At 47.2% G+C, this 19,661-nt stretch overlaps 1 protein-coding gene across 5 annotated transcripts in view; it reads left to right on the top strand.

Annotated features, from left to right (window-relative positions):
* Positions 1-19,661, top strand: part of syce3 (synaptonemal complex central element protein 3) — a 104,614-nt gene that overhangs the window by 67,825 nt on the left and 17,128 nt on the right. For 3 of the 5 annotated variants that reach the window (XM_085995148.1, XM_085995150.1, XM_085995149.1), the window contains exon 3: positions 3,444-3,831. The exons of the other annotated variants lie outside the window; for them this stretch is intronic. In XM_085995148.1, the coding sequence (XP_085851274.1) occupies positions 3,444-3,598 (155 nt within the window). In that variant the 3' untranslated portion in view covers positions 3,599-3,831. Of the gene's footprint in view, positions 1-3,443; positions 3,832-19,661 lie in introns of those variants that run through there. 5 annotated transcript variants of the gene reach the window in all.

Genomic DNA, 19,661 nt, shown 5'->3' with positions numbered 1-19,661 from the left:
CGAGCCCAAGAGCGTGAGCATCTGGCTCATGAGCTCTGATGGCTTTGAGTCCCCGAGGCCGGGCATGGAGATAAGTCTGCGCGTGCACTCCGACTTGGACAGACCAAAAACCTGCAGTAACCGTGTTTTTAAAGCTTTGTACTTGCCATCGTCCGGAGGACTCCCGAGGAGGCTGATGACCCACGAGGCCGTGGCGCTGTCGAGGGTGGAGACCACGTAATAATAACGGGTCGAATCCGCTACTACTCCCCGGATTGCAAATTGGGCTTCCGCCTGGAAAAACCTGAAAAAAGCTGGTTGTTGCTCCCAAAATTGCGGCAGTTTGAGGGTGACAGCGTTCGTGTCCATGATGTAACTTCAACGAAAATTGTTCAAAGAAATCGGTGTCACCAATGTAGGAACGGAGGTTCCTAGCTGAAGAATTGAGATCGACGCAGAGAATCAAAAACAATAAATTTTAATGAACAAACGAAGTTAAACAGTAAACTGCTGGATACAATGCAAATAGGTCTGGTCTGGTTGAAAGCCTCTCTAGAACTGCTAGAAGGTTCCGAGCACTGATGTCATGACGTCATCACGTTCTTCCCGCCATTGGAGGATCACGTGACGGGCGGCATGACGTCATCACGCAGAGTAAAGGAAAGAAGCCATAGTACAGTTAACAGATACATTAAAGGTGCAGCCCCTGGTTGCACTACATTGCTGTTAAAGGAATTATAAGCAATTGTCCTGAATCCCCTGGTGGCTCCGCCACAATAGCATGAAATATAGACACCTAAGCATCTGAAATTCTGCTTATCCTTGAAGTGAATTTCAAAACAGAGTGACTGCTGCCAACGAACCGGAAGGTGTGCAGCAGCATTCTGCGCATAAATGTTAACTTTCATAAGCCGATAGAAATGCCATTAAACCGATAGAAACACCAATTCAACTTTTAATTTTTATTTTATTTTCGGCTCAGTTCAGCAACACATAAATGTTAACTTTCATTAGCTCAGCAGCGTTTAAATGTTAACTTTCATTAGTTCAGCAGCGTTTAAATGTTAACTTTCATAAGCCAATAAAATTTTCTTCTCCAGATGCGGCTCAGTTCGGCAGCACATAAATGTTTTTTTATTCGTTCCTGGGATGTGGGCGTCGCTGGCAAGGCCAGCATTTATTGTCCATCACATAAATGTTAACTTTCATAATCCAATAGAAACACAAATTCAACTTTTTAATTTTTATTTTCTTCTCCTGACGTGGCTCAATTCGGCAGCAGCGGTCACTTTTCCCCGACGCAACTCAGTTTAGCAGCAGCAATCTCTTCCACCTCCTTCCTCCTCCTCTCCTCCCTTTCTCTCTTACCAATCTGTGGAAAGTCCAACAAAAGCAACCAAAAAAAAAATCACTGGAACTGCGCATGTGCAACTACTTTATTTCATTGGCAGTAGTCACATTCATTTAAAAAAAAATTTGGAACTTTTTTGCTCTAAAATGTTCCAAAATTTCTTGAAACTTCCCTATGTGTTTGTGATGACATAACTGCTTCAATACTAGCTTGGAAGCAGGAGTACTTCAAATGCCTGTGTCTTCTCTTTCACCTCTGCTACTGTTCACAGTGGTATTGAGACAAAATCAGCACTCAGTTTCCATCTCTAAGGGGGTGATTTTGCCAATGGGGGCGCATTGGAGGCGGGACTGCTGCTTGTCAGGTTTTAGTCCTGCCTCCATCGACTTGTAGCCAACCCACACTATTTTCCCTTGATTGACCTTGTTAAGCCCGCCCAGCGGGCTTAGCAGGCCAATTAAGGGAAAGCCAATGACAGAGAATGCCAGCATATGACATTTCATCTGTCAAAAATTTTTGATATGAATTGTCATTGTTTGACAACTTTGAGAAGCTGTCAAACACTGACATTCTCTGTTGTTTGGTGAGTTCTTGTACTCAAGACTCACCAAACCTATTTTCAGAGCAGAAAACAGATGGCTGTTGCATCGGAGAATGCAGCAGCCATTCTGTCATCTCTGCCGTGGAGATGCCAGAGCCTCTGGATCCCCAACGATTGAAGCCTGCAGGAAGAAACAAAGGTAAGGAAACTTTTTCTAATACTTTTCACTCACCTCACATACTTACCTCTTCACACTTGCACCCATCACTCACCTCCACAGCGCATTTTTGACCCCTCTCACCCCCGTAGACCCACTGCTCGCCTCGCTGACCCTGGCGGGGTTTCCCGACATCGGGAAGCCCGCACCTCTGTTGGAAAAATGGGGCTAATCCTCTTAACTGCCTGTTAACTGCCTGTTAACAGGCAGTTAATTGGCTATAATCCACTTCCCGCCTCCAGGAGCCGGGACCCGGTGCGGGTTGGTTACCCGCCTCCTGGGAATTTGGCACAGAGGCGGGTTGGGGGTGGGATGGGTACCCGCCCCCAGATTCTGCCATTTTCCCGGCAGTCCCGCTTCCAAACATGCCTCCCCAGGGCTGGCAAAAGTTGATTGGCCATGATAAAAAATTGGCCCTTAGTGTTAGGGGGGATTAAATACGTGGGGTTACAGGGTTACGGGGATAGGGCTTGGGTGGGATGGCTGTCGGTGTAGGGCCTGAGTGCTAGGGTTTGGATGATCAGCCATGATCTCGTTGAATGGCGGAGCAGGCTCGAAGGGCCGAATGGCCTACTCCTGCTCCTATCTTCTATGTTTCTATGTTTCTATGTTTCTACCCCCTAACACTCCAGAGATCTTTGCACCTCATGCCAGAACTTATATTGTTGCCATGGTTTTCATTGCAAAACAAACAGACTGCAACTGTGTGGCAAGCACTGTTCACTTCTTTTCTTCCAATGTCCTGACAGTTTTCTAATTTTATCCACATAGAAACATTGAAAGGCTGAGTCAATCATATCAGGATCCAAACCCAAGATCTAATAACATTAAGTCTGGCTCTTAACCAAATGATCTACATGGCCATCATGATATGAATAGGCAGTTTGTTTTACTTATTGCTTGTTGTGCAGAGATTGGTGTGTAGTGTAAGGATCTGAAGAGGAAGATAAAAATAACTAAATATGTGTGTAATGATCAGTAACATGTCATAATGAACAGCTAGCTTGAGCTAGTCATTTATTCAGCCATGTGGACTAGTGTACAGGCATCCATCTTGACTACTGCCTTGTGGGTAGCCCGTTACTAAACATACAGCTCCACTTAGTGTACCATTCTAGAATGACGTGTTACTGATCATTACAATGTGAGGGAAAATATTAATATCTACAAATAAAACAAGTGCTAAGAGAAAAAGGTGGCTTGTGACTTTTTATAATTACGTTCAAACAAATGAAGATTGAAAACATTACTGCGAATTGTGCAGTAGTAATTATCATTTATTTTGCAGAAGTTAAGGAAACTGAGGATTCTCTTTTTATGGTTTTCTAATTAAATTATGTGTTAACATTTTCTAGTGCAAGCAACTTGTATGACCTATGACATGGTTACCATCCGTACAGACCCCTCTGTTGTGGAATCAATGATCCGATTGAATGAAGCATATCTGAGCTGCAAAGAGTCAGTAGCAAAGGACTACAAAGAAATGCTGACCAAACCCAAAGAAAATTAGTCAGAAACAAACAGTTTGACACAAAGAATAATTGTTCTGCTTTAAAGTTTAGGTTACGTGGTCCATAATTTTTGATTCAATACGTCTATTACTTGTTCAGAGTATCCAATATTACTCTATTTAGTGGAGCTGCCAGTCGCTTTGATATTTGTGTAGCAAATATCAATGTTTTGTATTGTGCCTACATTTATAATTTATTTTATTGATAATAAAAGCAAAGCTTTAATAATGTTTATTTATTTGTCTCTATATTTTTCTTTGTGGGTGTACCTACATCATATGGACTGCAGCGGTTCAAGAAGGCAGCTCACCACCATCTTCTCAAGGGCAATTGGGGATGGGCACTAAATGCAGGCCTAGCCAGCCAGCGACGCCCACATCCCATCAATGAATTTTAAAAAAAGAAAGCAATTTTAGGGAGCTGGGAAGCGTATTTAAAACTGTATGAATGGGACCACAGCCCAGAAATAGCTGCGACTGAAATATTACCATGATCAGAGGGACAGCTTTTGCTGCTTTAACAGCATAAAGTGAGAGTTGATGGTCGGAAGTACAGCAGGAAATCAGCCAACTCTGTCCAACCACTTCTGGGAGTCCATGGAGGACATCATGCACTTTTATGAGGCTGCTGTCTGTAGGTGCATACTAAGTACAGCATAGTACTTTGTGTGTTCCTTTGTGTTGTGTATCATCATACTTTTTTTTAGTGGAACTATGATTTATGTGCTCTGGAATATTATTGACTACTGCTCCTATGTATTTCCAGTACCTGAAGTGGCTGTGTGCTGATTGCCAGCTAGAGCCTCTTGGAACTGAGGTGGCTGTCTACCTGCTTGAGCTGGGTTTGAGATGGGTGCTACTCACTGCACTACATTCACAGATGCAACTGTTTCCTGGGGTTCTGCCTGCTTTCTATCATGTGTACAGTTAGTGGAAATGGATGGCGAGAGATTCTGGATCTGAAACAGCAGACCTGATGGCACCTATGTGATCTATGAAGTCCGTCAATCTAATCTGCCAGTATCTGGAAACGAGAAGGGAGCATGTTGTATAATGGTGGCCAAGGCCTGCGGAGTCTCCACTGCAAAGTTATTTGGAGTTGACAAATACTGCAGGGTACACTGCAGTGTGTCTAGCATCCTTGTACAGGTTCTAACTATAGCCTCCTCCACAATACCCTTCCGCTGTTCCAGGTTGATAGCCGCAGTGTCCACTGACTTTATAATGCTTCTGTGCTCAGAAAGTAACCTTTTTAAAACAGCCCCTGTGAGGTCTGGATCTCTTGGCTCCTCAGACAGCACATTCCTGCACCTCCTCTGCCTCCTTAACCATCATCTCCCGCTCACCTGTTTGTGAATCACCTGGTGCACCCTCATCACTGTCACTACACAATCCCCTGGGTTGGATGCATCTGAACTGGCCATGGGTGGTAGGATTGAGTGATGTTGCCTGATGTGTGTGAAGTATTTGGAAGGTCTGGCTCTGCAGCCTGCTGAGATAGCCCATGTTGTAAATCTAGAGAAATTAAATAAGAAGATATAGATAGATAGTACAGTGGTTCAATCGCATGCAAAATTAGTTACATTAGAATTGGCTGGCATACCTTGTATTTCAGTGCATGCGTTGGTGAGTGAAAATACAAAGGATGATAAAACCATACAATCCCTTAATTTGGTGGGGGTGCGGGGTAGGAGAATCTTCCTGCTTCCTTATTCTTCACCTGTTCAACAGCTTCTATACTAAGTAGCAGGAATGCTGCCTCTTCAAAGCAACTGCTAGTAGGTGCATAATCCTCCTTCTGTGCAAGTCAATAATCAGTGGTTATGTGCCACCTTGACCTGAAAGAAGAGAAGCACAGGGAAAAGTTTATATTGTAAGGAAGAAATCCAGAAATAATGACCGGAATTTTCCTTACCTTGGCGGGTCCGGTGCAACCGGTGTCCATGGTGGGTCCTGACCCCGCTGCTGGCTCCATCCCGCTGTACAAAATGAACTTAACTTAATGGGGTCTGTTAAGCCCACCCAGCGCATTACCCGGCCCAATTAGATGGAGCCGGTCTGGTGACGCCACTCATGACACGTTTTAAGCCGGGATCCTTAAAGGGACCATGGCCACATTAAATTTTAAGTTGAATCTAATATAGTGGGTGTTGAATCTTTACTGTAAAATAATATAATAAAAGTTATATATGAGTGACAAAGAAATATTTAAATAAAATTATCATTAAGTAATATGACTTCATGTACAACTATGATCAAGAACATAATTTAAAAGTACATTAATTGTGAAGTTATTGGTGCTTTAGTCATAAATCTATAGATTTTTGTATCAGTAACTGGTACAAATAAAAGATGCGTGTGTATAGGTAATACATAAAATTAAGCAGATTTTAAATGTAATTGTAAAGGGATGGATTTACAATCTTATGCAAGTTCAGCAGAAGAGCTGCAGAAACCCTGACAGTTATAATATGTTTCTGGGATTTCTTCCGTTGAAGTTAACAATGGACAATTGAGAGAACCTCCGCAGAAATTCACTCTAAAGTCTCGGACTGAAAAATTAAATTAGTCATATTCAGGGACCAAAGCAAATTGAACCAGTGGAATGAGTGATGAGAATGAAGTTGTTACTGTTGATGACTTGATTTAATGTGTAACTGGACAATCACAGTATACTGTGAGAAAAACCTGGCCAGAAACAACACAATAATTTATTTAAATAGTATCTGTCATTTTTTACAGTGCAGATCAATTCACTGCCATTACTGTTCAGTTGGAAGGCAACAGCCAAGAATAGCCAGTGAAAAATTAACATTTACCAGTAGCTTTTCAAGTAGAACAGAATCTCCATCAATCTGTTAGCTGCTGTAATCAACATGTTTTTATTTTGGTTTGTTTTCCATGCTGTTGAGTAATCAGCTGGAGCAATGCCCATGAAACTCACGCCTCAGGTTTTCAGACGTGGTTCCCGAGCTGTGTGAATCCCGTGGCCATGCAGGGAAATTTAAAAAGTAGGAGGAAAAAGGTTCTTGAGTGCCTATAAAGTACCTCATAATGATTTCAATTGGGTCCCCCGCCACTGCAGGTTGGGTCGGCTCCACGATGACTGACGCGCCTGGGGGAAAAGTGTGTGGGAGCGAGTTGGCAGCGGGTTCCTGACCCGCTGTCAAAAAAAACAACTTTCCCACTGTGGTAAACCACTGTTATACCTGCCTGTGTGGGTGTTTGTATTCCACTGTGTACATGTCTGTACATGCCTCGGCTGACTCCTCCCACGAGTCCAGGTATAAAGGTGACTGCTCCACAGTCCCTCTGTATTCTGGACTGGTCGACCACTCGAGGCACACCTTCATTCTCTTGTTAATAAAAGCCTGTTAGTTACTCGCTTAACCTCAGTCTTTTGAGTAATTGATAGCGCATCAATTTTATTAACAAGATTTTTTTATAATGGAGAAGATCCTCACACCAGCATGCCTGGACTTAGACCATCGGGAGACAGACGCATCCACCAAGTTTGCTCACTGGCTTAGGTGCTTTGAAAGATTCCTGATCGCCTCCGCTGCAACGGTCAAATCGGATGAGGACAAACTGGATGTCCTGACCTCCAAAGTGAACCACCGAGCGTACTCGGTCATCCAGGACGCGACCTCGCACACGGCTGCTCTCAAGCTCCTCAAGGACCAGTACACGCGCCCAGTGAACGAGGTGTACGCCAGGCACCTCCTGGGGAGTCGTAAACAACAACCTGGGGAATCGACCGAGGAATACCTTCAGGCACTGTCTGAGCTTGGCCGGGCCTGTGGTTGTAAGGATGTAAAGGCCGCCGTGTACACAGAGGAACTTATCCGGGACGCTTTTGTAGCGGGCCACAGGTCCAATTACACCCGACAGCGACTGTTGGAGCAGAGTGACCTCGACCTCAACAAGGCCTCTGAACTCGCACTATCATTGGACGCAGCCTACCGGGGCATGGATGCCTACTCCTCTGCACCGTGGACGCCGCGGGGAACGACAGCCTGGGACACGGTAGGACCGTCTCATAGCACCGTGCCACCCCAGCCACATCCCAGCAACGGCCCAACTACCGCAGCAGTGTCCCAAGGCCAGAAATGCTACTTCTGTGGCCAGGCCAAACACCCCAGAGCGCGCTGCCCGGCGAAAAATGCGATCTGCTCGGGCTGCGGGAAGAAGGGACACTACGCCAGCGTCTGCAGGGCCAAAGCCACCCCGAACCCCAGCAGCGCCGTGTGTGGGCCGTGCGGGCCACCATCTTGGGCCTCCCCAGCCATGTGCGAACCACCGGAACAGCAGCCATTTTGGACGCCTCCAGCCACATGGGGATCATGGATGCCGCCATCTTGGACGCCAGCCGGGACGCAGCAGGCCCCCAACACCGCCTCATCTGATACCCGCAGCGACACACCGACCCCTACGCTGGCCTCCGTTACGCTGGACCAAGCGAGACCGCACCAACTGGCCCGGTCCACAATGGACATTAAGGTAAATGGTCACGAAACAACCTGCCTTTTTGACTCTGGGAGCACGGAGAGCTTCATCCACCCCGACACGGTGCGGCGTTGCTCTCTCCCAGTCCTGCCTGCGCACCAGCGGATTTCTATGGCCTCCGAGTCCCAGTCGGCGGACATTGGCGGCTACTGCGTGGTGACACTCTTAGTAGACGGGACTGTATACGATAATTTTAAACTTCTGGTCCTGCCCCACCTCTGCGCTGCCGTTCTACTGGGGTTAGATTTTCAGTGCCACCTTAAAAGTGTTACGATGGCGTACGGTGGACCCCTCCCCCCACTCACAGTCCGCAGCCAGCAGCTTCCAAATTGCCCGCCGCGCACCAGGTGCAACCTCTCCACACTCAGAATGCGTTGCAGGCCACTTTCCCATATCCTTCCACCGTATCAAGGAAGACATTGCCAAAGCCACCATGCACGCAGTGGACGAATCCATCCCCTTCCAGGTGGAAAGCAACGCGTCCGACTTTGCCCTGGCCGCTACCCTTAATCAGGCGGGGAGACCCGTGGCCTTCTTTTCACGAACCCTCCAGGGCCCGGAGACCAGACACTCCGCTGTTGAGAAGGAGGCCCAGGCTATTGTGGAGGCTGTGCGTCATTGGAGGCACTACCTGGCCGGAAAACGATTTACCCTGCTCACTGACCAGCGTTCAGTTGCTTTTATGTTTAACAACAAGCAGAGGGGCAAAATCAAAAACGACAAAATCTTGAGGTGGAGAATCGAACTTTCCACCTACAATTACGAGATCTTGTACTGGCCCGGGAAGCTCAATGAACCCCCGGATGCTCTATCGCGTGGCACCTGCGCCAGCGCGCAGATCGATAGACTGCGGGCCCTCCACAATGACCTCTGCCGCCCGGGGGTCACCAGGTTCTTCCACTTCATCAAGGCCCGCAACCTGCCTTACTCCATTGAGGAGGTCAGGACCATGACCAGGAACTGCCAAGTCTGCGCTGAGTGCAAACCGCACTTTTATAGACCAGACAGGGCTCACCTGATAAAAGCCACTCGCCCCTTCGAGCGCCTGAGCGTTGATTTTAAAGGGCCTCTCCCCTCCTCCGACCGCACTGTGTACTTCCTCAACATTATTGATGAGTACTCCCGTTTCCCGTTCGCCATCCCCTGCCCGGACATGACCAGTGCCACGGTCATTAAATGTCTGAACGACCTCTTCACCCTGTTCGGTTTCCCCAGCTATATCCATAGCGACCGGGGCTCATCGTTTATGAGCGACGAACTCCGCCAGTACCTGCTCGCTAGGGGTATTGCCACAAGCAGGACCACCAGTTACAACCCCCGGGGGAACAGACAGGTGGAAAGAGAGAATGCGACAGTTTGGAAGGCCGCCCTGCTAGCCTTAAAGTCTAGGGGCCTTCCGACCTCCCGCTGGCAGGATGTGCTCCCCGATGCGCTCCACTCTATTCGGTCACTGCTCTGCACTGCCACTAACGCCACCCCTCATGAGAAAATGTTTGTCTTCCCAAGGAAGTCCACATCGGGGACATCGCTACCGCCATGGCTGACGTCCCCAGGGCCGGTCCTACTGAGAAGACACGTGAGGACCCATAAAATGGACCCCCTGGGCGAGAGGGTCGACCTCCTCCACGCCAACCCCCAGTATGTTTACATTGCGTACCCGGACGGGCGGGAGGACACAGTCTCCATACGAGACCTCGCACCCTCGGGGGCCCCAGTAACCCACTACCCACTACCACCCCCCCCCCCCACGATCCAATATCCAACCCCAGCAGACGGCACGCCTGGGCCCCGCGACCCGCTCGACACCCACGAGGACTACACACCAGTGCCCCAGCCTACGCGGGACTCGACGCCGGAAGCTTCACTACCCCTGCCGTCGCCACGTCGATCACAACGGCAGACAAGACCTCCGGAGAGACTCCAATACACAAACTTTTAACACACTTCACCCTGCCGGACTCATTTTTAAACAAGGGGTGAATGTGGTAAACCACTGTTATACCTGCCTGTGTGGGTGTTTGTATTTCACTGTGTACATGTCTGTACATGCCTCGGCTGACTCCTCCCACAAGTCCAGGTATAAAGGTGACTGCTCCACAGTCCCTCTGTATTCTGGACTGGTCGACCACTCGAGGCACACCTTCATTCTCTTGTTAATAAAAGCCTGTTAGTTACTCGCTTAACCTCAGTCTTTTGAGTAATTGATAGCGCATCAATCACCCAACCCACCACCAATTGTCCCCGCTACCACCACAGAAAATTCAGCCCAATGCGTTATCGTGAAGGCAACAGAATAAGTGAATACATGGATTTGTGTCATGCAAATACATTGATGAGCAAGGAAAGTAGAGTGCAGCTTCCCAGGAAGGTTGTAAGTGAAGTCATGAGTACCTAATACATGCATTACACACCCCAGGTGCTCACTTCCTTGATGTTAATGAAATAGGCCATGCAAGTCTGATCATGACTCACCTCCAAACAAATCTGTAGGTTTTACAACTGCATAACTTACTTCTCACACTAGTTCACGCCTGGGTCAAAAAATCTATCCCATGTGTAGACACACTATTCTGTATACAAGTACAACTACCCTTGGAATGGAAAATATATCAAAGTGTCAAACAAATGATGCACAGCTAACCTGAAATTATTAATTACAAAATGTAGTAGAATTATTGAATGGCACAGAAGCAGACTGCACTGATATTTTCTCCACATGATCCATCTAGTCTAATCCCACTCTTCCACTTAGTCATAGAGTCATGGGGACCGATTTTCCTGGAGCCGTCAGGCGGGCTTTCAGGCATGTGGGGGGGGGAAATCGCAAAAATAGGGGGTCGCGATCCCCCCCTCCCCACCTGAATCCCCGCCCCGTCCGATTTTCACCCAGGCGTTTCTGTCCAACCTGAATCAGTCCCGCCCGCAGCAGGCGGGAGTGGTCTTCAGGCACCTTAATCACCAATAATTGGCATCTATAATGCCATTTTAAGGGGCCCTTGCTATTTTCAGCCTTTCCCCACGTTAAACACGCCTGGTGGGAACCCCGCTGATGAAACCTGGCGTGAACAATATCGGATTGCTGACTATCAGCTGCAGGTCAATCAGGAAAGAAGAGATTTAATCAGACATCATTTGTAGATTGCAGGACCTTGTTGTTTCAGGCTTGGGGCAACTTGTCCCAGGCTTAGGCACAGCTGTGGAAGGTTGGAGCCTCACACACTTCTCCAGTGTGGAAGCCCCTCTCGCTACCCTCACTCAGTGCTTCCTCAACTGAGGCACCTACCAGAAGCATGGGAGGCCTTTTTTTCCTTCCCCTCTTGGCATTAGAGGACCTCCAGCCCCATTCGCAAAATGACACACGCCACAACTGCAGAAGTTGCCATCAGAAATGTTATTTCCAATAACCAGCTGATGGCATTTTTCAAATAAACACATTTCACCCAAGTGACTACCCTTGTGACTATTAGTGCTTTATTTTCCTCTTATGCATGCTCCTACATAGTGGTTCCCCCGTGGCTTCAGTAGATGTGGCGGCCCCTTGCTCACTTTCCTGCTGCACCTGTCTCGACACCTTTGGCGGATGTCCTCTGGGGTGGCGAGCCTGTGAGGGCTCGCCAGCAGTCTGCTGCTCCTGCGGCTGTGCAGGGGTTGAGACCTCTATCTCCGTTGGGTGAGGACTCCGGTGGGGCTCTGACCGAGGGCTGTACAGTGGCATGGAAGTGTGAGCGCTTGGAGAGGAGCCTCCACTTCCTTGAGGTCTGCCACCAACCTCCCTCTCATGGGTCACGTCCCCCTCAGTGCCTGCAAGTGGCTTGAGAGCAGCTTGCTGCACATCAGGGGGGCCTTGGGGACCCGTTTCTACAATGGCAGTCCTACTCAGAGGGCCTGCCATGAAGGTCTGGTTTCTCTGTTCAATAGTGTACTATAGGCCCGCAAACAGCCAGGGGGAGATAGAGGAACAGATATGTAGGCAAATCTCAGAGAAGTGTGCAAATAATAGGGTAATTATAGTGGGGGATTTCAACTTCCCCAATATTAACTGGGATAGTCAGAGTGTGAAAGGCTTAGAGGGTGCAGAATTCTTAAAGTGCATCCAGGAGAGCTTTTTGAGCCAGCATGTAGAAAGTCCTACAAGAGAGGGGGCGGTACTGGACCTAATTCTAGGGAATGTGGCCGGGCAAGTGGTAGAAGTGTTAATAGGTGAGCACTTTGGTGACAGTGACCATAATTCGGTGAGATTTAAGGTAGTCATGGAAAAGGACAAGGATGGACCGAAAATAAAGGTTCTAAATTGGGGGAAGGCTGATTTTAATATGCTACGGCAGGATCTGGCCAATGTGGACTGGGATCAGCTACTTGAAGGAAAATCCACATCGGAGCAATGGGAGTCTTTCAGAAAGGAAATTGAGAGAGTACAATGGCAACATGTTCCCATAAAGGTCAAGGGTGGGACCAACAAGCCCAGGGAACCTTGGATGTCAAGGGATATACGAGAATGGATTAGGAAGAAAAGGGGGGCTAAAGACAGAGGAAGCCCTAGAGGAGTATAAAAAGTGCAGGGGGATACTTAAAAAAGAAATTAGGAGAGCAAGGAGGGGCCATGAAATAACACTGGCGAGCAAACAGCCAGGGGGAGATAGAGGAACAGATAAGTAGGCAAATCTCCATATTTAATGTCCAAGCAGACCATCTCTTCTGAATGACAGCAGCTCTGACAAAGCTGCACTCCATCAGTACTACACTGAAATATAAGCCTAGATTAACTGCTGAAGTCCTAGATTGAAGTCGTTCAACCCACAACCTTCTGACTCAAAGGTGAAAGTGCAACCACCTAGCCAAGCTGGCAGTAATAATATCTTAGTTAAGCCACAATTGGAGCGTTACATACAGTTGTGGGTATGCCATTGATAAGAAGTATATAAAAGTACTGGAAAAGGCAGTGTAGATTCATTAAAGTGTTTCCAGGGATGAGGAATTACAGTTATGCAGAGAGACTTCAGAAATTAGGACTTTTTCACTGAAGCTCAAAAGGTTGCTGGGTGACTTGATAAAATTCTTTAAGATTATGAAAGGTTATAGTATGGAAAATAGTGTTGAATTGTTTCCATTGGTCTTTGAGATGGTAAAATGGTTAGAATAGGGAATGTTTTGCCACAAACTATAGTTTAATCAGAGATAATAAATACTTTTACAAGAGACTTCGATAGTTACTTCAAAAAGTAATATTAAGGGGTATGTGACAGATGGAGCATCCGCGAAGATGAGATCTTCACGGATAGCAAGTTTAACGAGGTGGTCACACCACAGATAAAGAGTGCACAGGCAGACAGGAAATGGGTGACCGCCAGACAGAGTAAAAGAACTAGGAAGGTAGTGCAGGAGTCCCCTGGGTCCATCTCCCTCTCCAACAGATTTTACGTTTTGGATACTGCTGGGGGAGATGGTTTCTCAGGGGAATGCAGCAAGAGCCAAGTCCGTGGCACTACGAGTGGCTCAGCTGCACAGGAGGGGAGGAAAAAGAGTGGGAGAGCAATAGTGATAGAGGATTCTATTGTAAGAGGAACAGATAGATGTTTCTGTGGCCGCAGACGTGACTCCAGGATGGTATGTTGCCTCCCTGGTGCCAGGGTCAAGGATGTCACTGAACAGCTGCAGGGCATTCTGAAGGGGGAGGGCAAACAGTCAGAGGTCGTGGTTCAGATTGGTACCAATGACATAGGTAGAAAGAGGGATGAGGTCCTGCAACAAGATTTTAGGGAGCTAGGTAGCAGATTAAAAAGCAGGACCTCAAAGGTTGTAATCTCTGGATTACTCCCAGTGCCACGTGCTAGTGAGTATAGGAAAAGGAGGACAGAGCAGATGCATGTGTGGCTAAAGAGTTGGTGCAGGAGGGAGGGCTTTAGTTTCCTGAATCACTGGGTCTGCTTCTGGGGAAGGTGGGACTTGTACAAGTTGGACGAGTTGCACGTGAACCAGAATGGGACCAACATCCTTGCGGGGAGGTTTGCTAGTACTGTTGGGGGGGGGGTTGGTTTAAACTAACTTCGCAGAGGAATGGGATACAGAGTGGAGCTATAGTAGGGGGTGATGCACAGCCAAATACAGAGGAAAAAACAAGTCAGCCTGGAAGGCAGAGCAAATATGTAATGGCACAAGGGAGTAGGGCAAGGCTGGATGGCATTTATTTTAATGCAAGGAGTCTTGCAAGTAAGGCAGATGAATTGAAGGTGTTGATGAACACATGCGAGTATGATATTGTTGCTATCACAGAGACATGGCTGAGGGAGGGGCAGGACTGGCAGCTCAATATTCCAGGGTATAGGATCTTCAGGTGAGACAGAGGGGGGTGTAAAAGAGGAGGGGGTGTCGCAATATTAATCAAGGAGTCAATTACTGCTGTAAGGAGGGATGATATCTTAGCAGGTTCCTCTAATGAGGCCATATGGGTAGAACTTAAAAACAAATAGGGGGCAAGCACTTTGCTGGGAGTGTACTATAGGCCCCCAAACAGTCAGGGGGAGATAGAGGAACAGATATGTAGGCAAATCTCAGAGAAGTGTAGAAATAATAGGGTAATAATAGTAGGGGATTTCAACTTCCCCAATATTAACTGGGATAGTCAGAGTGTGAAAGGCTTAGAGGGTGCAGAATTCTTAAAGTGCATCCAGGAGAGCTTTTTGAGCCAGCATTTAGAAAGTCCTACAAGAGAGGGGGCGGTACTAGACCTAATTCTAGGGAATGTAGCCGGGCAAGTGGTAGAAGTGTCGGTAGGAGAGCATTTTGGTGAGTGACCATAATTCGGTCAGATTTACGGTAGTCATGGAAAAGGCCAAAGATGGCCCGGAAATAAAGGTTCTAAAGTGGGGGAAGGCCGATTTTAATATGATAAGGCAGGATCTGGCCAAAGTGGACTGGGATCAGCTACTTGTAGGAAAATCCACATCAGAGCAGTGGGAGTCTTTCAGAAAGGAAATAGAGAGAGCACAACACCAACATGTTCCCGTAAAGGTCAAGGGTGGGACCAACAAGCCCAGGGAACCCTGGATGTCAAGGGATATGCAAGAATGGATTAGGAAAAAAAGGGAGGCTTTTGGCAGATACAAAGGACTAAAAACAGTGGAAGCCCTAGAGGAGTATAGAAAGTGCAGGGGGATTCTTAAAATATAAATTAGGAGAGCGAAGAGGGGGCATGAATAAACACTGGCGAGCAAAATAAAGGAAAATCCCAAGGTGTTTTATAAGTATATTAAGGGCAAGAGGATAACCAGGGAAAGAGTAGGGCCCATTAGGGACCAAAGTGGCAATCTGTGTGTAGTTCTGGGAGATGTGGATGAGGTTTTAAATGAATATTTTGCATCTGTGATCACTGTGATAATAATAATAACGTCCGGGAAGTTATGTCATCACTTCCTGTGAACTGTGAACTATGAACTATGAACTGTGTACATACCTCACTTCCTGTCATATGTCACTTCCTGTTGGACTGGTATAAATACTGGACTGTTCAGTATTGTAAGAGGCTTCTACCAGAGGCATGGTAAGACCTCTCTTGTATATAGTGTGTTTATAAGTTACTTAAAGCTTACTTTAAAGTTACTTGATGGTAAGACTCCTTTTTCTTACATCAATTTAAGTAACTTAGTATTTACACTCACAAATACTAGACCTTCGGACAAACTCGGAGTTAAGGATCCAGGGAACCACCCATCCTGGAGAGAATCCTTAGACCTATTCGTCTGGACTTGGACCCGAATACACCAGCAGCTGGCAGGGTATGGAAGCATTGGTACCGTACTTTTGAGAATTTTCTGGATGAATGTAAAGCGGATGCTCCTACTAGATTGAGGATACTTATCAACTATGTGACCCCAAAAGTGTTCGAATATGTTGATGAATGGGATAATTACGATGAGGTGATTCGGGCACTTAAGAAACTGTATGCCAAGACCCCAAATGAGGTCTATGCTAGACATCTACTGGCCACAGCCCAACAAGGGCCAGGGGAATCAATTAACGAATTCCTGCAAGAACTTCGCAGGCTCAGCATAGATTGTAACTTTCAGGCAGCCTCAGCTGAGCTGTACCGCGAAGAAATGATTCGTGATGCTTTCATCTGCGGGATTGCCTCTCCATTTATACGCCAGCATCTACTAGAAGGTAAAACACTTGAGCTACAAAAAGCTTTTGACCTAGCTTGTTCTCTGGATTTGGCAAAGAGAAATGCAGACCTCTATCAGCTGCCCAGATCTCGATCTGCTGCTATAACTGCAACCAGACAATTCAAGCGGTCTCGGGTGAACCCTATCATGGGGGAATCTAATTCTGATAATTCTGATGAAGAAGAGGAGGATGACCCCACTTTAGCAGCCTCTTGGCAATCTAGGAAGGAATGCTTCTTTTGTGGAGATGCTTGTCACCCTAGGAAAACCTGCCCTGCTCGCAATGCAATCTGCAGTTATTGCAAAAAAAAAGGACACTTTGCTAAAGTTTGCCTATCAAGGGCCTCTACGAGGGCCAATCCAGCTAAGGCCTACCGAACTGCCCCAATTAGGGCCTATCAAGATGCTCCAGCTAGGACCTATCAAGCTTCCTCTCGAGCTCTCTCCCGAAGAAGCACACCAAGAGTTTTAGCCACTCTCTGTGCAACGACACCAATTACAGCTGCTTGCCCACAGAACCTGTCTCATGCAGCCACAAAAATTTCAATTACAGGGCATACCTTAGATGCCTTAATTGACTCAGGAAGTACTGATAGTTTCATTAAGGAACAGATTGTTGCGAAATTGAAACTACATGTCTTCCCATCGGACCAGGCAATTGCGATGGCTCAGTCATCACTTAATACCAGAATCTCCGGCTTTTGTGTTGTTGATATGACACTTCATGGCCGTATGTATCCCTCCACCCAACTTTCGGTGCTCAAGGACTTATGTAGTGATCTCCTCTTAGGGCTGGACTTCCAAAAACAGCATAAGAAACCATTGAGTTCGGTGGATCCAAACCCGGACTTACTATTTCTAATATACCTTCTAAATTACCGTTTTGTGCATTGTCAGCAGCTTCACTTGATGAACCCTCATTATTTGCCAGTATTCTGCCTCGGCAAACCAATAATAACGAAATCGCGGCGCTTTAATCAGGAAGACCAATATTTTATTGCGGCTGAAATCTCTCGACTTCTAGCAGAGGATATCATCGAACCATGTTCGTCGCCCTGGCGGGCTCAAGTTGTCATTGTCAAGAACCCTCTAAAACCTCACAAACAGCGACTATGCATCGATTATTCGCAAACCATCAATCAATATAGCGACTTGGACGCCTACCCATTGCCACGCATTGATGATATGGTTAATAAACTGGCCGAATACAAAGTGTTCTCAACTTACGATTTAAAAAGTGCCTATCATCAGGTACCCTTGAAGGTCTCAGATAAGCAGTACACGGCCTTTGAGGCTAATGGACGGCTGTACCAATTTCGTCGCCTCCCATTCGGGGTTACTAATGGAGTGGCCGTCTTCCAACGGGCAATGGATGGCCTGGTTAAGCAGGAAAACCTAAGGGACACTTTTCCCTATCTTGATAACATTACCATTGCAGGTCACGATCAACAGGAACACGACGCCAACCTCCAAAAATTTTGGGATGCCCTCCATCGCCGTAATTTGACCCTGAATGAATCCAAATCTGTTGAGTCGCAACCGACCATCAACATCCTTGGCTACTGCGTAGGCAATGGTATCATTAAGCCAGACCCAGAAAGACTTCACCCGCTCCAAGAGCTCCCGTTACCTAAGAATCCGGCTTCTTTACGTTGGGCTCTCGGTCTGTTTGCATACTACGCTAAATGGATTCCTCATTTTTCGGACAAAATCCAACCCTTGCTGCATGCTAGATCATTTCCACTGGGAACAGCGGCTGTTGCAGCCTTTAACCTTCTCAAAAAACAGTTGGAGAAAGCAACTCTTCACTCCATCGATGAGAATCTCCCTTTCGTGGTTGAATGTGATGCCTCGGAGGTGGCGATCTCGGCTACTCTGAATCAGGAAGGTCGTCCTGTAGCATTTATGTCCAGGACCTTACAAGGTGCCGAGCTACATTATCCTCCGGTTGAGAAAGAAGCCACAGCCATCATAGAGGCAGTACGGAAGTGGAACCATTTTCTAGCTCGCCAGCACTTTACATTGATCACGGACCAACGATCAGTCGCCTTCATGCTCGATAATCGAAAACGAACCAAAATTAAGAATAATAAAATACAACTTTGGAGGATGGAACTGGCCTCTTTTGGTTATACCATTCTCTATCGGCCTGGCAAGGAGAATGTGGCCCCGGACACCCTCACACGGGCATTCTGCTCCACTATGTCATCCTCTACTCTCATGGATGTCCACAATGGATTGTGGCATCCTGGCGTTACGCGCATGCTACATTTCGTACGATCACGGAATCTCCCTTTTTCCACTGGAGATGTGAAGAAAATATGCTCAGAATGCCGGCTTTGTGCGGAATTAAAACCTCAGTTCTTCCGCCCCTCAGATGGTATACTCATACATGCAACCCAACCGATGCAATGACTTAGCATCGATTTTAAGGGCCCAGTGCCCTCTTCAACTCGGAACACATATTTGCTCACCATGATCGACGAATATTCACGTTTTCCGTTTGCCTTCCCCTGCTCCAATATGCTGGCGTCCACAGTAATCTGCTGCCTTGAGCAGGTATTTTCTCTCTGTGGCATGCCGGCTTATATTCACTCAGATCGGGGTCCATCCTTTATGTCAAGGGAACTCAAGGACTACCTCTCAGAACGGGGAATTGCTACAAGCAAAACAACACCATACCATCCCATCGGAAATGGGCAGGTAGAGAGGTATAACGGTATCATCTGGAATTCCGTACGTCTCGCTTTAAGATCTCGGGGCCTACCAGACCAGCAATGGGAAACAGTGCTTCCGGATGCATTGCACTCTATACGGTCCCTGCTTTCTACAGCCACAAATACTACACCTCATGAGCGGTTCTTTGGATTCCAGCGTCGCTCATCTCATGGGACATCACTCCGGTCATGGCTAACTACTCCTGGACCTGTATTACTCCGAAGATACGTTCGGACGTCTAAAAATGACCCTCTCGTAGACGAGATCGAACTAACCGATGCCAACCCCACCTATGCAAACATACGATATTCCGACGGCCGAGAATCTACCGTATCATTACGGGATCTGGCTCCCTGCCCACCAGGACCTAGTGGGACATCGGGTGATGGCATTTCACCAGGAAACTCTTGGGACCTATCGGGTACCCCTCTCCAGGATCCTGATCGGACACCAACTAGCTTGGTGCCGGTAGAACCCCGTACTCAAGGTTGCGACCCTCCCAGTACCGCGCATGAAAGTACTGATCCGCCACAGACCAGCTCTGCACCTCCCTCTGAACAGAGGCAGTCCGACTTTGAACCTATTGGGGCTCGTACATGAAGCCATGATCTCCCCGACCCTTCACAGGGCAATCCAGGCCACACAGACTCTGACCAATGGCCAACCGCATGTAAGCGGAC

This window comes from Somniosus microcephalus, chromosome 8, assembly GCF_052327205.1.
Source record: "Somniosus microcephalus isolate GS21.2 chromosome 8, FLI_Smic_1.0, whole genome shotgun sequence".
Taxonomy (NCBI): domain Eukaryota; kingdom Metazoa; phylum Chordata; class Chondrichthyes; order Squaliformes; family Somniosidae; genus Somniosus; species Somniosus microcephalus.
This window is presented reverse-complemented; position numbering and strand designations above follow the sequence as displayed.